The sequence below is a fragment of the Drosophila biarmipes genome, unplaced genomic scaffold, assembly GCF_025231255.1.
Source record: "Drosophila biarmipes strain raj3 unplaced genomic scaffold, RU_DBia_V1.1 ptg000007l, whole genome shotgun sequence".
Classification (NCBI taxonomy): domain Eukaryota; kingdom Metazoa; phylum Arthropoda; class Insecta; order Diptera; family Drosophilidae; genus Drosophila; species Drosophila biarmipes.
Window position 1 is genome coordinate 2,900,508 of NW_026114528.1, and position 17,298 is coordinate 2,917,805.

General features: G+C 34.2%; 1 protein-coding gene and 2 long non-coding RNA genes across 11 annotated transcripts in view; 1 reads left to right on the forward strand and 2 right to left on the reverse strand.

The window, feature by feature from the left end:
- Positions 1–6,142: 6,142 nt before the first annotated feature.
- Positions 6,143–7,108, reverse strand: LOC127011731 (uncharacterized). Its single transcript, XR_007765010.1, has 3 exons — positions 7,017–7,108; positions 6,728–6,962; positions 6,143–6,663 (listed from the first exon to the last, which is right to left on the reverse strand). It is a non-coding gene; the product is annotated as an uncharacterized LOC127011731 (long non-coding RNA).
- A 1,880-nt stretch (positions 7,109–8,988) lies between these two features.
- On the reverse strand, positions 8,989–14,879 carry LOC127011730 (uncharacterized). 6 transcript variants are annotated; one of them, XM_050889792.1, is made up of 3 exons: positions 9,923–10,014; positions 9,827–9,856; positions 8,989–9,501 (listed from the first exon to the last, which is right to left on the reverse strand). In XM_050889792.1, exons 1-3 carry the CDS (start codon positions 10,012–10,014, stop codon positions 9,162–9,164), a joined length of 462 nt encoding a protein of 153 aa, XP_050745749.1. In that variant the 3' UTR covers positions 8,989–9,161. The 6 variants fall into 6 exon arrangements, 2 of the variants coding, with proteins under 2 accessions (XP_050745749.1, XP_050745750.1); XR_007765003.1 differs by lacking the exons at positions 9,827–9,856; positions 9,923–10,014 and adding an exon at positions 14,641–14,879; XR_007765001.1 differs by lacking the exons at positions 9,827–9,856; positions 9,923–10,014 and adding an exon at positions 10,235–10,478.
- Positions 10,002–17,298, forward strand: part of LOC108036885 (uncharacterized) — a 55,359-nt gene continuing 48,062 nt past the window's right edge. For 2 of the 4 annotated variants that reach the window (XR_007765004.1, XR_007765009.1), the window contains exon 1: positions 10,600–10,745. This is a non-coding gene — a long non-coding RNA (uncharacterized LOC108036885). Of the gene's footprint in view, positions 10,110–10,599; positions 10,746–15,048; positions 15,212–17,298 lie in introns of those variants that run through there. The other 2 variants (XR_007765006.1, XR_007765008.1) reach the window with 2 other exon arrangements.

Genomic DNA, 17,298 nt, shown 5'->3' on the forward strand with positions numbered 1-17,298 from the left:
TTTATTACAGAAACCAAAATGCAAGTTATGACAGAAATCTATACAACAATAGACGAAACTCAAAAGGCCACCTCTCAAAGTAACTCCAACAATAGAGGAAATCCGAATGTTCAGGTCAGAACTATTAAAACTGAACAGGAAAACTAAGAAATTTCCTTAAAAAAAAGCAACGCAAAACCACTATATATAAAGTAAATCTTATTCTCAACATTAACATTCAATTATAAAATTATCAAACAAAAACTTCCTTAACCCTTTTAATTGATACAGGCGCTGATTTAAGTATTTTAAAAATAAGTTCTCTTAAATCAAAATGCTTAGCATTTCTAGAAACACAAATATAATGCCTTTCAACTTTCAAAAAGTTAATGATAATTTTCCGATAGCCTGTGATGGTTTAGTAGGAATGGACTTAAAATCAGACACAATGAGGTCCTATCTAAATTAACAAAAAAACTCCTAAAATGTGTTAAAGTACTCTCACTAAATTATGCATCGAATTCACTGATATATTCAGAGAGAAACAGAACCAATTTCCTTCAATATTTTTATGAACAAAAATTAAGAGTCAAAGATGACGTTCCAGTTTTTAATAAAAACTATAGAACACCCCATAGCCAAAAAGAAAAAATAGATAGCCAAGACGAAAAACTAATTAATGATGGTACAGTAGAACCCTCCGTATCAGAGTACAACAGCCCATTACTTTCAAAGAAATCACTTCCTGGAACAGAAGAAAAACGGTGGAGATAAGTAATTGACTACCGACAGATAAAAACAAAATTATTAATAATCGACGATATACCCGAACAACTTGGCAGAGCAAAATTCTTTTCCTGTTTAGATTTAATGCCTGATTTCCACCAAATTACTTTAGAAAAATAATCAACGAGCACTTGCTAATACCACTTTTAACGATTATCTTTCGGTGTTGACGCCACTAGCCTTCTCGGGACTAGAACCATCCCAAGCTTTCCTTTACATGGACGATCTAATAGTAATACGTTGTTCCGAAAACCATATGATTAAAAACGTAAAAACGTATTTAACCTATGTGGAAAACACAATCATAAGCTGTATCCAGAAAAATATTGATTTATTATGCACGAAGTCACGTTCTTAGGCCATAAATGCACAAACAAGGGAATTTTCCGATGATAAAAAATATGATGAAATAACTAAATACCCTATTCCTTTTGATGCAAATGAATCGAGAAAATTTTTCGCTTTCTGAAATTATTACGGATGTTTTAAATCAAATTTGTGCCATTACTCAAGACATTTAACTCACCTTTGAAAGAGAAATGTATCATTTAATAGGACACCTGAACGTTAAATAGCTTTTGAAAAATGCATTAATTAAAGCATCCCTATTACAATACCCAGAATTCAATAAAGAATTTTGCATAACAATAGATGCTAGTAAGCAAGCTTGTAGAGCAGTCTTTAATCAATCACATGATGGGGTGGATGTTCCCTTAGCATACGCCTCAAGAACATTTCCAAAAGGCGAAGTATAAATCAAGAACTGAACAAGAATTATAAGCTAAACATTGTCCTTTAAATCACTTTAGACCATATTAATATGGCAAAAATTTCACTACAAGTTAACAAGAATGCCACTAGACTTCTAGAATTTCAATTCACACCCAAATACCTTAGGGGGAAAAAAATTACGTTGCAGATGCCTTATCAAGAATAAGCATGACAGAACTCAAAAACATAAACAAACAAATTTTAAAAGTCACTACAAGATTACAAAATATACAGAATAATACAAGCTGCGCCATTTCAAATTTAGGTTCGGATTTGCAAAAGCAACCGACAGCTTCTATGCCCAAAATATTGTTTCCTTAAAAAAGGAAAAAACAACAACACTTATTGTTAATGATCTATACAACAATGGTATAGTACAGCCAACTTAAGATGGCACCGAGCGAAAAGATCTTTGAAACTATTCAATAGATATGTTTACAAAAATGGGCAATAAAATATATATGAATGTAAGAGTAGTGCTACACAAGCCGGTGACCACAATAAAAATAAAAAAGATAAAAAAGCTTTACTGTCTAGACTACATAATGATCCAATACAGGAATGGCAAAAAGAAAAACCTAGTTGCCTAGTAGTCTAGTAGTTCAGACTCGAAAATGCATATAAAAGAGCACGAATAATGATTGAACAAAAAAAAAACGGCAAAAATAAATAAATGACAAAAGCACTAAAGATTTTAATATAAAAATTATAAAGAAAGATTTATTAAAAATGAAATAGGTCAAAAATACTTAGGACGCTACTTAGTAATCGAAATTAATAAAAATGCCAATATTAAGATAAAAGACATTAAGAACAAACGGTAGGTATTAATAGGGGCGGATTAAGCCAATTTGCCGCCCTAAGCAGTTTTGATTTTGCCGTTCTACACTGCAGCCTAATTTTCATTTTTATATCATTGTTTTATTGACCTTATGTTACACGGTTGCATGAATTTCCACATTAGGAATATGGGTTCAATTAGAGAAGCAGGTAGTGATGGTTAAGAATTCTTTTTTAATATCATCTTTTTTGTCAGTTGTACATATTAACATAAGTATTTGTATATCTGTGCGTTTGTTCGTTTATTCGGTTGTTTCATATCAGTGGTTTTTGCGTTTATTCGGTTTATGTATTCTTACGTCGTGCTTTACGAATCGCAAAATCAGAGATGATTGCATCGCAGTCTACCTCACGTAAAACTTCCGCTTCTATTGTCAACAAAGCCAAAGAATTCAAGCGATTTTGTCCAATAGTTGATCTAAAGTCATTTTTAACTCGTTTCAAACAAGAAAACGATCTCTCAACGCAGCAGTTTGTGATACCTATGGAAAGGAAAATTCTGTAAGCAATGTCGACATTAGGAAAAACTTCGACAAGAAATTTACATCTGAAAAAGTTGAAAGTTTTAATAAGTGTGTGTCTTTTCAAACCCAGATCACATTCAAGATATGCTTTGAAATTAATCAATTCATCATCCAAACAACTTTCCAAATCTTCATTGAATGCTTCTTGCAAAGCTTTTGCTTTTTCACGGATTTCCACATTATTCATGTTTTTCAAATCAATCAAAACAGAGAACTTATCGCAAACTTCTTCAAATTTTTTGCACCTTTCACTTAATTCAAATAATAAATTGTCAAAGATGACATTGTACGTGTTGACTCTAAAGTCATCTTTTCCAAGCAATGTTACCTCCTCCGTTCCTGTTTCATCTTCATAAATTTTTCCCTGCCTTGAAGTGTTTTGTATTCTTGGTTGACTGACAACTCGAATGCTTTTTTTTCGAAAAAGTCAAAATCATCACGTGCATCACTTGCAACTTTTATAAGACTTTGATACAATTGAACTACTTCATTTAGGTTGGTAGGCGTGGATTGTAATTTTTTGCTCACAGCATTGAATTTGGAAAGTAAAAAACTCCACAAAGATCGCATAAAAGCTGTTTCAAGCAATTCGAAATGAGTCCTAATACCTTTGGCTTCATTTCGTGTAACAGCTTTTTGTGAAAGATCGTTTTCTATGTAATACAAAGCTTGAAGTATTTCAGTATAATACTGATCGAGAGTGCGAACGGCATCGTTGCGAGCTGACCAACGTGTTAATGAAAGAGATTTCACAGTAATTTTCTCAGATTTCTTGCAGTAAGATTGGGGAATATCCCAACGACTCGTAGATGCTGAGAAAAAATTTTATAAACTTTGAAGATCATTAAAAAAAGCAGCAGCTGTGGAACTACTTTCAACTGCGTGATTTCCAACTAAATTAAGCGAATGAGCTGCACAGGGAACATATTCAGCGTATTCGTTACGATTTTTGATCAATTGTTGCCATCCCGCATAAATACCGGACATATTTCGGGCTGTGTCATACGACTGACCTCGACAATCTTTGATATCAATTTGTAAATAACCCAAAGTAGAAATTACAACATTTTCCATTTCGACAGCCCTGTGGCCCGCACTTTGTAGAAATTTCACGAAACGCTCTACTGGCATACCGTCTTTTTTCACGTAACGCAGTAAGAGACACAGATGATACACATGTGAAATGTCAGGTGTGGAATCAACAATTGACCTCTTGAATGATTACATTTAATACCTTATCAACTAATATTTGGATGAACTCTTCGCAAATTGTTTTGGACAGATATCTGGTACTACCGATGCCTTTATTTCCAAATTTCAAAATATGATCTTTTAAAAATGGATCGAATTCGGCTATCAATTCTAAAAGCATCAAATAGTTTCCGTTGTGAAGAGGACCAAACTTTTCTTCGTGCCCTCTAAAAGGCAATCCACGTGAAGCTAAACTCTTAATGACACCGACGACACGTTTCAAAACATTTTTCCTGTAAGCTACCTTTTTGTCATATTCAGCGAGCAGAGTTTGGTCGATTCGACCAAAAGCACTCGCTCTATCTTTCAAAGTTTTCAAACAAGTTTGATGCTTTTCAGAATTTTCATGTTGACTCATTCTTACGCCCGCATTTTTCCAATCACTGAATCCATCTTTGTCAGAGAAAGCAGATTCACCGCCAAAGAAGGCATGGAGCACAATATACCGATCCTTTGCTTACAGAATATACTAACCAGACACGGGAAGTTTTTTCACCATTCACAAGTTTTCTTTCGAACATGGAATAATTCAAAGAACGCGTTATATTATTGTTCACTTTGACTGCGAAAAATTCAGATGTTCATTTCTCTTATAATTATACTTAGCGATATGATCACGTAATTCGTCATTTATGAGCCATTCCGCAGGGTCATCGCTGAATGAAAATGTCGACTTGTTATGAACGTCTGATGCTATCTCTTCCGTAGGGCCATTCCGCAGGGTCATCGCTGAATGAAAATTTCGACTTGTTATGAACATCTGATGCTATCTCTTCCGTAGCTTCTGAAAAATTTTTTTTAATCTGCGCACAAATTTTTTTTAACAAAAATACAGAAAATCTAGAAACCAGAAGTATAACCTTGAATCAATTATAATGAGAAAAGAATTAAAAAAAATAGTAAATCATAGAGAAACAAAAATTCATGGAATTCGAAACTTTAATTTATCTGCGAAATCTGTTGTTTCTTCAGAAATTTGGCTTTTTTCAGCAACTGTCGAACTACTCGAACTACCCGCATCACTTTGACTTCCGTGAAGCGTGAAATACGAGGAGAGTTTTTTTGGTTTTTGCTATAATCTCGTCATCTTTAATTTTTCTTTTGCGGCTTGCTTGCGATATTCGGCACCGCTTAATCGATTTCGCCCGTCACTCATTTTTTTTGAAAGTTAAAAAATAACTATTCTCTTTATCGATATATGGATCTTTCAATTCAAATTGATGAAAACTTAAAAGAAATTTTTACGATTGACACATTTTCAACAATGTGATGTGTGCGCGATATTGCACACATATGTCTTCACAACAATAACACGAGCCTGTTCACATCGGGAGCGTACCTTCGCGAATTGCCGCGAAGATGGCTGCCGCGAACGCGCGGGAAATTCAAACGCACGGTAATTTTCGGTTATAATGATTGTGCGTTTGAATTTCCGCGTGTTCGCGGCAGCGAAAAGAAGTATATTGAAGAAAATGTTAGAGTTGAAGACCTTAGAGTACAAATTTTTTGTGTCCATTAAAAAGTAGTATTTTATGTAGTGTTAACAGTCGAAATTTGCCGTCCCTAAAAATTTGCCGCCCTAGGCAGTTGCCTTGTGTGCCTACTCGGTAAATCCGCCACTGGCTATTACATAAAGACAGATTAAAAATGTTTAATACGTAGAACTTAAACATTTTCTAAATATTTTTTTTATTTTTTAAATATAAACCTTACATTTTCATTAATTATAATTAATTCAACTTTATAAAATATAACCTCATTTATAAAAATTTTTATTTAATTATCTCCTTTATTTTATTACATATACCTCATACCGTACCAAAACAATTTTATTCATATAAGTTGAAACAATTTAAAAAAAAATATATATGTATAAACAATATTTTTTTTAATTTCTTTTATTTTTAATCATACAACGTTTTATATACAAAAAAATCATAATATTTAATATATATAATCTCTAGAAAATAACTCAACTATATTACGTTAATTATCAAAAAGAGGGAGATGTAGTATGCGCACATATCGGGTACACACTGTACATTAATAGCATTAAATTATAAAAATATATATATCCGCTTGGTACGTTTCACACACAGGCCGACTTATTTGAATACGATTTAAATGTCGCGTGCACTGCATACCATATATATAAACTAATGGGCAAGAAGTAGTCTATAAGAATATTGACATCTCAACTGGCCATTCAGCACAAGCCTCCTTAAGCGGATGTGATTTGATTTAATTGGTTGCCAGCGTGGTGAATATACCCTTCAACTCCGAAAAAAGTTTCCCTTCCCCGTGAGATTCCGGAGGGGCCTGTCCGCTTGCGCGGAAGAAGAACAAGAGACGCCCCTTATAGAAAATTGTATGGGATTTCCGCTTTTTCCAAGGGGAAATGCAAAGGAGACTTTTTTGAAGTCCTCTCGGATTTCCATTGTTACTTATACTTATTTGTTGTATGGCTTGTCCCATGCAAGGGGAACGTCCCAGAGTTTAGCCTGTGAAATACCTTGCAAGGGAATCGTCACAGGGAAATCACTTCGAAAATGTTCAATTTTCCATTGAGCTCTCACCTGTGAAATCTCTTGCAAGGGAATCGTTCTAGGGAAATCACTTCGGAAATTCTTGTTTTTATTTTATTTTTGGTTTATTTATTTTTATTTTATTTAAATTAAATCGTTAAAATTTGTATGGAATAAGAGTTATTGTTCGTAAATTTATGTTTTTGTTTTGATAATTTGTTTTTAATGTTTGTCATTGCTTTTCTTAAACATTGGTCCGGGTCCTCGGAATCCCTGTCCAACGCATCTGAAAAAAATATGTGTTTAAAAAAATGTGCTTTACTTCAACTTATATACTTACCTTTTCAAACTGTGTAAAACCATTTGAGGTATTTCATCACGCCACCTACGGGTCACGGAACCAGAATTTTCTAGGTTATGTTATAAAATCTATTCAAAATTTCAAAATGGGTCGTTTTTTAAACGTGGATCAACGCTCAACATCTTCAACTTAAGGAAGCACCTACCTGTCTTGATTTTTTTTTTCAAAAAATATCACTTATATTAATAAATTAAAATGTATTGCAGCGTACAATTTAAAAAGTCTCTGCTTCTCTTTTCATAACTCAAATAGAATGCACCAGGTCTTCTTCTTCTTTGGGTTCCTTTCTGAACATGACAGAGAAGCGCAAAACAAAAGGAACGGCTTGTCTATCTGAGAGCCGCGGGCAGGCAGATTATAAGACACAGGAAAAGAGGATAACCTCCGAAGATCTGCCCCTCTTTTTTGCCTGACCGCTTTTGTTGGCACTCTTCCGCGCTGCTCAGAATTCTCTGCTGACGTCGGCAGCAGCATACAAAAAAAAAAAAGCTTTTTGCGCTCGGAGATGCCCCGACGAGCCTACGGCGGAACTGGTTTACACAAGTGCATTGTAAGCAACTGCTACTGCCGAATGGCCATTAACCAGACTTAAGATTAAGCGAAACTTACATTTTAGTCTAAAATAAAACGAACCAGTGATTACTACAAGTGTGATGAGCTGCACTGGCAATAATAATAAATACATTGCGATGGCGACAAGAAGAACTATAGTTTGAAATAGTAGGTAGTTTTCAGATCATGATCAGTTTTTGTGTTTAGAAGGAGTGCTGACCAATTATCTATCCTTATTATATTTCCTTATGAAATTTAATTTTATTAATCTGGTTTTCTTGTAGCTTTTTAAACATCTAGTCTGAATTTTAAAACGATGTATACAAAATTATTTTCTTGTTTTGGTGCTACTTTTAAAAAATGTCAAAATATTTTATGCATTGATAAGAGCACAAACCCCGCCCTTAAGAGCTTAACAAAACCAGGTTCGGAAAAATTACATTTTTAAAATTTGAAAACCTTTTAGTTTTTTTTGTCAACGTCCGGTTTCAAAAAAAATAAATTTCAATAATTTCAATAAAGTTCAAGTCTGTCCACCCTTTAAAATTGTGAAAAAATCAAAATTTAGAAAATATACCAATTTAAAAATTGTCACCATATTTCAGATACCAAAAAATCACAATTTTCAAAATTTTTGCATGAAATTTTTGCCTACCGCTAGTTATTGTTTGTTCTCCCTTTAGAATTTTAAAAAAGTCCAAACTTTAGAAAATATGCCAATTTTAATTTTTCAAAAAAACCAAAAAGTCAAATTTTTTTTAGTGGAATCATTTGTCTATCTTTTGTCCACCCTTTAGAAATTTGAAAAATGCGACTTCTTGGTTTTTTGAAATGTGGAGAAAAACTTAAAATTGGCATATTTTATAAAGTTTCGAGTTTTTTAAATTTCTAAAGAAGGGACAAATGTGGACAAACAATAAACAAACGATTCCAAGAAAAAAAAAAATTTTAAAAATTAAATTTTATGATTTTTGAAAATTTTTGGAGTTTGATATTTTCGAAACCGACGTGGACATACGTCAACAACAACAAACTATGGACAAACGATTCGCGTTTTCAAATTTCAAAAATTTCATTTTACCGAACCCAGCTTCATTAAGCTACCCTTAATATGTGTTTGACAAAATGGAAATCGTTTTCTTTTAAACCTATTTAATGATGGACAGCACATTTCCTAGATATGCATGAGCTGACGATTCCCAAAAAACTACTCTAGAAATCGTTTCTTTTGAACACCTATACAAATAATCTGTTTTCCGTTTGTAATTGTCCTCAAAAACTTTCGAGTTTGTGGAAATCTATTTTCTCCGGCGTTTTTAGAAATTTTGTTATGCTTATTGGTTAACCAAATTGCAGTCTTACGAGATTTTTTATTTAGCAAAGTAAAATCATATGGTAGTATGTGGTATTAAAAACTTTTATTCAAGCTTGGATATTTTTAGAATACAATTCCAATTTCCTTAAGAATAAAATTATTATTTTAAAGAAAACATTAACATAAATCGAAACAGTATCTTTAATCATTTTCTTAACTTTAAACAACTTCTTGTAATAGTCCGTTTAATGGAAACGTTATCTTCGTGGATTGCCACCACTGTTCCGATCTGAAGATTGTCCACGGCTTTGGTCCATTTCCCTCGCTGCTGTAGGCCCAGAAGATAGTCCCTCGACCAGTCGCTCCAAATCCGCTGTTTGATTGCTGAGACTAGCTGCCATCTCTGCATGTACGTTTTGTTTCCGTTTGCATTTGGCTACGCGGATGCGGGCGGCACCGTTGCTAGCGTTGTGCCTACTAGCAGATGAGCTGGCGTGACAACCTCTCCCTCTTTGGGACTGCCACTGTCTATAATGAGCGGCCTCGAACAGGCCAGCTCCCACAAAATTCGTGACGTTGTCGGAACAAAGTCGCAATCTATATAAGCATAAAATAAATGTATTAGACGTCAAATCTTTCAAAATTTCCTTTCGTACAGCCTTGAAAGCAAAGCAGATAAACACTGCTATGAACATCTTGATTGGCTGCTTTCCCCGAATTCCAAGTGAGACTTTAACAGGCCCAAAGAGATCCACTACGCTTACTTCAAAGGGGCCCAACCCGCATGACAGTTGGGACCCGCGTGACAGTTGGTTCTATGTAAGTGTCTCAAGTATAGGAACACAAATTTGCAATTTTTAGGCATTAACAAGGGGAATTTAGGGTTGTGAGCAATGGGGGCATGTAGCAGACAACCACCTACTCGCAACAAAAAGTATGACGACGTTCCAAACTGTTCAACAGAAAAGGATTTCATTTTTGAATTCCAGCACGGATATTAGCGGATTTTTCTAGTTACACAATTTCTTCAGCGAACGCCGGCCTTTGAATAGCTTCAACTACTTTAAGAAACCAAGATATCTTTTTTCTTCGGTTGATAAATCGATACATATAAGACAAATGAAGCCAACTGAGATGGATGAGTTTGTATCCAGTGAATAACTACTTCAGGATCGGACCAAAGGACAACACTATCGAATGGAAAGGTAATTATGTTGCGAACCTCTTCCCAAAGCATTGTACTGGTGCTTGCGAATTAGTTGTAATATATATGTGGCCTTATGCAATGTTCATATGCCTTTATATGAAACATATTTTATTAAGTTTTTACCTTATTTTTTTGATGCCAACTATTTTTTTAATAGGGCATTCTCACTCTCAAACCAATTTTAGCGATGAGGGCTTTTAATCCAAATTTAATTGTCCGGCGTCCAGAAATCGGCTCCAACAAAATGGGTACGACGAAAATGTCCAAATATAAAAACTCCTCAAAGTGTCCAATTTTATGGCACAAAATATCCTCACGGTGGGCGCCACAACGGCAATTTAATTTCAACTAATAATTCGAACAGACGAGAACAAAACTTGTGAACACTTTTTTTTCAAGCTTTTCTAGAGCATACTGATTGTTACTAAAATCGACATTAAGATTATCATTTGAATTTGAGTCAGAATTCAAGTAAACTTTAGTTTGATAAATTATTTGTGATAAGTTCTCCATTTAGTTTAAGTACAATTGTGGCAAATCGTTGTTTATCGACGAAAATTTTATATTCCAGCTGTGTTGGCTGTCATGCCCCTATTGGGGTTATCATACGAATCCCACCTCCGGAATGCGATTGGTAGGTTTACACCACTTTTAATATTATTATATATATATGGACGTTGATGCACTTTGAACAGTACAAACCCTTGGCCCAACGACACCAAGCCCGTGCTTGTTACGCGCGGGGCCCTTTTATCAATTTTGGCAAAAAATGCGAATTCGCGAGGTAGATATATACATAAAACAAATAGAGACGGGAAACAAAAGAAAATAAAAGGCACAACTAAGAATTAAGCAAATGAGTTAAAATATTAGGTTTTAATACCGGGATAGATGTTGAAATGCAAATTAAATAATAAAGTTTATTATAGTTATTACATAGAACGCGAAAGGGCTCGTGCAAAAAAAATTTGATGTACATCGTGGCAAATTTAAAGGATAATAATTTCGTGTTTGTCTAACAGGAGGAACGTTGAATGTTATAAGATAAGATAATTATAAGATATAATGTTATAAGATTTTGTATAAAAATAGTACCAAGCATTGTTCTACGATTTACAAATGTAGGTAAATTAAGCCATTGTAATCTACTCTCGTAGATTACGTTTGATCCCAGTTCAAACTACGAAGGGTAAATAAGATAAATTTTTTTTGTAACGACTCAATACGGTCAATGTGCACTTGATATTGTGGACTCCAAACCGACGAACTATATTCCAAAATAGGACGGACAAGGGAGGTAAATAATAATTTGGTCGTATAAGGGTCATAAAATTCCTTTGACCAACGCTTTATAAGCCCAAGAACACTCATGGCTTTGCTAACAGTGGACATAATGTAGCAGTCAAATTTAAGTTTAGGGTCCAGAAAAACACCTAAATCGTTAACTGAATCTATACGGTCAAGTGGCGTGTTTTTAAGAAAGTAACTGATAAACGTAGGAGTACCCCTATAAAAGGTCTTAACGTTGCATTTAAGGCAGTTCAAAGTAAAAAGGTTGTACTCACACCATCCATGAAAACAATCAATATCCGACTGTAAGTTAAATCCCGACGCTATATCATTATATGATAAACAAAGCTTAACATCATCAGCATACATTAGTACACGAGAATGTGTTATGATTGAGGGAAGATCGTTAATAAACAAAGTAAGCAGCAAAGGGCCCAAATGACTACCCTGAGGTAGCATTCTTGAATATAACCCTCTGAGTCCTACCATTCAAGTAACATGAAATCCAAGATAATAGATTACAAGGAAACCCAAGCTGATCTAATTAAAATAAAAGAAGTGAGTGGTTAACGGAGTCAAAGGCCTTACTTAAATCTGTATATACAATGTCAGTCTGAATTTTTTTCTTAAGCCCATTTATTACAATAAATGACAATTCAAGAAGGTTTGTGGTGGTCGATCTTCGCTTGACCAAACCATGCTGACACGGTGATATACGCGAGGAATATAAATGTTGAAAATGAGAATTTAGAATTTACAATATAGAAATACCTCTATAATTTTGGGCATCCGCTTTCGCGGATAAAAGGAAAAACTGCTGATGAAATAGACAAATTAAAAAGTTTAAGAATCGGTTTACAAATGGTTGACGCACAAAACTTACGCACACATCCAGAAAGTCCATCTGGACCGGGAGAACAAGTTGGCGTTGTTGTTGCTAAATCTCTTAAAAGAGAGCTTTCGGTGATTACTTGAGAAAAAATACGATTTGCCCTTTTTAAGGGATTAGGGTAGTAAGAATTTGACCAAGCTGTCGAACTATAGGTAGTTTGGAAAAACTCTGCAAATAAATCAGCAATTTTAGAATCCGTCGATGCATCCATTGAGTTTAAATGTACCGATGATGCCAATGCCGATTACTTACGCTTGGCATTAACAAAGTTGTAAAACTGCGTCGGATCGTTGAAAAATTCAAATTTACATCGACTTAGATACATTGAATAGCAATGACTGTTAAGAACATTAAAATCTGTTCGAGTCACCACATATTTCGAAAAATCTGATGATCTACCCGATTTTTTATACTTTTTATAAGTGTTAGATTTAAGGTTTTTAAGTCTTTGAAGTGCATTGGTAAACCAAGGAGGCCTGTTTAGGTTTGAAAGAAAACTATCAGGTACGCATTCATTAAAAAACGTATTTAACACTGTATAGAATAGTTCAGTGGCGCTTTCAATGTCTGTACAATTGTACAAGTCTGTCCAATTATAATGAGAAATCATATCGTTAAGTTTATTATAGTCACATTTACGAAAACATCTCATTTTAGTTGGAGAAACTAAAGGAGAGAGGGTGTCAGAGCAGAGGAGGCAAATTGTCAGTTCCATAGTTAGATGATATCGGTCTTCAGGTACAACAAGAGCGTCAATTCTACACACTGTGATATCATACGGTTCTGAATCAAACACAAGATTTAATTGTCTACTTAAGTAATTTTTCATAGAGCTTACTTGCTGTAACGATAATTCTAAAAGGCCATCCACAAAATCATGGGCGGATGAAGGCATAGCGACAAATGATTCAGTAGGAGCAGACCAAGAAATATCAGATAGATTAAAGTCAACTAAAACAATAAAAATGTCTCTGTTAGAAAGAAGGGATGAAACAGATTTTATTGCAGACAGATGGTGCTCATAAATTACTAGGTCAGAGCCAGGTGGAATATAAGAACATGTAACAAAAACAGATAACGATTGCAAAGAAACTTTTACACTCAGAAATTCAATTTCATTGGGTATATGAATGAGAATTCTTTCAGATGTTAGGCTAGAGGTAACGGCAATCAGGACACCGCCCCCCCTACGTGAGTGGCGATCGGTCCTATAAGTATTAAAGTTATTACCCAGAACTTCAGAGTCGGATATCCCTGGTTTCAGCCAAGTTTCCGTAAAAGCCAAAATATCTTTTGTAAATGCAGAGGAGTCAGCATAAAGCTTGGGTAGCTTCATATTTAATCCCCTAACATTTTAATACGCCAACATTAAACTTTTTAGTTTTTCTACACAAATTATAGCTTTTTAACATATTATCTTATAATATTGGGAATATAACTTTTTATATTTTTAACAATTTCGAATTCAATTTAATAAAATTTATGATTTTTTTATAACTGCAAGGGTATACAAACCTCGGCTTGCCGAAGTTAATTTTGTTTTTTGTTTTTATGATGCGTCTTGGAATGAAGTCGTTTTTTTCTAGCACCCCTTTTCTTATTTCTTTTTCCACTTCCATATTGAAATCGTGTCATTTTATCAATTGATTTGTTTGATACATTTTGTAAAGTAATTTTACTTTGTTCTTAAATTATATTTCTGAGCGGACTTCTCCCAAATTCATTTATTACAGCCTTACCAGTCTTAGCGGGCTGATTTTTTGTAGCAGCTATGCCCGAAAGAAAAAGTGGTACATAAAGGCTTCCGATGTTGCTTAATCCCCCGCCACCCTGATTTACATAATAATCCTGATAAAATTTCACTATGATGACTATTTGTGTTCTAGGTAAATAATTTTTGTGTAAGTTTTATTTATAGTTTTTAGGTATGCTTTGCCTTCTTCTAAAGTGAAGAGTAACGAAAATAGGAACAGCTGAAGCTTCAAATGGGATCTTGTATCCATTTGAATCCGTACTTAGTATTGAGACTTCATTTGGGGACCATATATACAAAGGATATTTTTAAATTGAATATTTATCTATTTTCTGTTTTTTTTACCTTTGTTTTATTATGTCCGTGTAAATAAAAATCAATTTATTTTCAGGTATTTTTGACTCATGGGATACATTTTTATACCTAAATGTTTCAGCACTTACTAAACTATCAAACTCGGCTTCTTAAACACTTTTATCTTGATTAGGTGTATGTTTAAAGTAATTATTCAAATATATATCTGTAATACCGACTTTCCAATCGTCGTTCATGTCTTCAGGCCTTTATATGAAACATATTTTATTAAGTTTTTACCTTATTTTTTTGATGCCAACTATTTTTTTAATAGGGCATTCTCACTCTCAAACCAATTTTAGCGATGAGCGCTTTTAATCCAAATTTAATTGTCCGGCGTCCAGAAATCGGCTGCAACCAAATTTTTTAAAATGCCTCCAACGATGTGGCACCAACGAGATGTACAACGGCTCCAACAAAATGGGTACGACGAAAATGTCCAAATATAAAAACTCCTCAAAGTGTCCAATTTTATGGCACAAAATATCCTCACGGTGGGCGCCACAACGGCAATTTAATTTCAACTAATAATTCGAACAGACGAGAACAAAACTTGTGAACACTTTTTTTTTCAAGCTTTTCTAGAGCATACTGATTGTTACTAAAATCGACATTTAGATTATCATTTGAATTTGAGTCAGAATTCAAGTAAACTTTAGTTTGATAAATTATTTGTGATAAGTTCTCCATTTAGTTTAAGTACAATTGTGGCAAATCGTTGTTTTTCGACGAAAATTTTATATTCCAGCTGTGTTGGCTGTCATGCCCCTATTGGGGTTATCATACGAATCCCACCTCCGGAATGCGATTGGTAGGTTTACACCACTTTTAATATTATTATATATATATGGACGTTGATGCACTTTGAACAGTACAAACCCTTGGCCCAACGACACCAAGCACGTGCTTGTTACGCGCGGGGCCCTTTTATCAATTTTGGCAAAAAATGCGAATTCGCGAGGTAGATATATACATAAAACAAATAGAGACGGGACACAAAAGAAAATAAAAGGCACAACTAAGAATTAAGCAAATGAGTTAAAATATTAGGTTTTAATACCGGGATAGATGTTGAAATGCAAATTAAATAATAAAGTTTATTATAGTTATTACATAGAACGCGAAAGGGCTCGTGCAAAAAAAATTTGATGTACATCGTGGCAAATTTAAAGGATAATAATTTCGTGTTAGTCTAACAGGAACGTTGAATGTTAGGCGGATTAAAAGTTCTGCAGAATCAATGTCTCTTATAAGATTTTGTATAAAAATAGTACCAAGCATTGTTCTACGATTTACAAATGTAGGTAAATTAAGCCATTGTAATCTACTCTCTTAGATTACGTTTGATCCCAGTTCAAACTACGAAGGGCAAATAAGCTAAAATTTTTTTTGTACCGACTCAATACGGTCAATGTGCACTTGATATTGTGGACTCCAAACCGACGAACTATATTCCAAAATAGGACGGACAAGGGAGGTAAATAATAATTTGGTCGTATAAGGGTCATAAAATTCCTTTGACCAACGCTTTATAAGCCCAAGAACACTCATGGCTTTGCTAACAGTGGACATAATGTAGCAGTCAAATTTAAGTTTAGGGTCCAGAAAAACACCTAAATCGTTTTTAAGAAAGTAACTGATAAACGTAGGAGTACCCCTATAAAAGGTCTTAACGTTGCATTTAAGGCAGTTCAAAGTAAAAAGGTTGTACTCACACCATCCATGAAAACAATCAATATCCGACTGTAAGTTAAATCCCGACGCTATATCATTATATGATAAACAAAGCTTAACATCATCAGCATACATTAGTACACGAGAATGTGTTATGATTGAGGGAAGATCGTTAATAAACAAAGTAAGCAGCAAAGGGCCCAAATGACTACCCTGAGGTAGCATTCTTGAATATAACCCTCTGAGTCCTACCATTCAAGTAACATGAAATCCAAGATAATAGATTACAAGGAAACCCAAGCTGATCTAATTAAAATAAAAGAAGTGAGTGGTTAACGGAGTCAAAGGCCTTACTTAAATCTGTATATACAATGTCAGTCTGAATTTTTTTCTTAAGCCCATTTATTACAATAAATGACAATTCAAGAAGGTTTGTGGTGGTCGATCTTCGCTTGACCAAACCATGCTGACACGGTGATATACGCGAGGAATATAAATGTTGAAAATGAGAATTTAGAATTTACAATATAGAAATACCTCTATAATTTTGGGCATCCGCTTTCGCGGATAAAAGGAAAAACTGCTGATGAAATAGACAAATTAAAAAGTTTAAGAATCGGTTTACAAATGGTTGACGCACAAAACTTACGCACACATCCAGAAAGTCCATCTGGACCGGGAGAACAAGTTGGCGTTGTTGTTGCTAAATCTCTTAAAAGAGAGCTTTCGGTGATTACTTGAGAAAAAATACGATTTGCCCTTTTTAAGGGATTAGGGTAGTAAGAATTTGACCAAGCTGTCGAACTATAGGTAGTTTGGAAAAACTCTGCAAATAAATCAGCAATTTTAGAATCCGTCGATGCATCCATTGAGTTTAAATTTACCGATGATGCCAATGCCGATTACTTACGCTTGGCATTAACAAAGTTGTAAAACTGCGTCGGATCGTTGAAAAATTCAAATTTACATCGACTTAGATACATTGAATAGCAATGACTGTTAAGAACATTAAAATCTGTTCGAGTCACCACATATTTCGAAAAATCTGATGATCTACCCGATTTTTTATACTTTTTATAAATGTTAGATTTAAGGTTTTTAAGTCTTTGAAGTGCATTGGTAAACCAAGGAGGCCTGTTTAGGTTTGAAAGAAAACTATCAGGTACGCATTCATTAAAAAACGTATTTAACACTGTATAGAATAGTTCAGTGGCGCTTTCAATG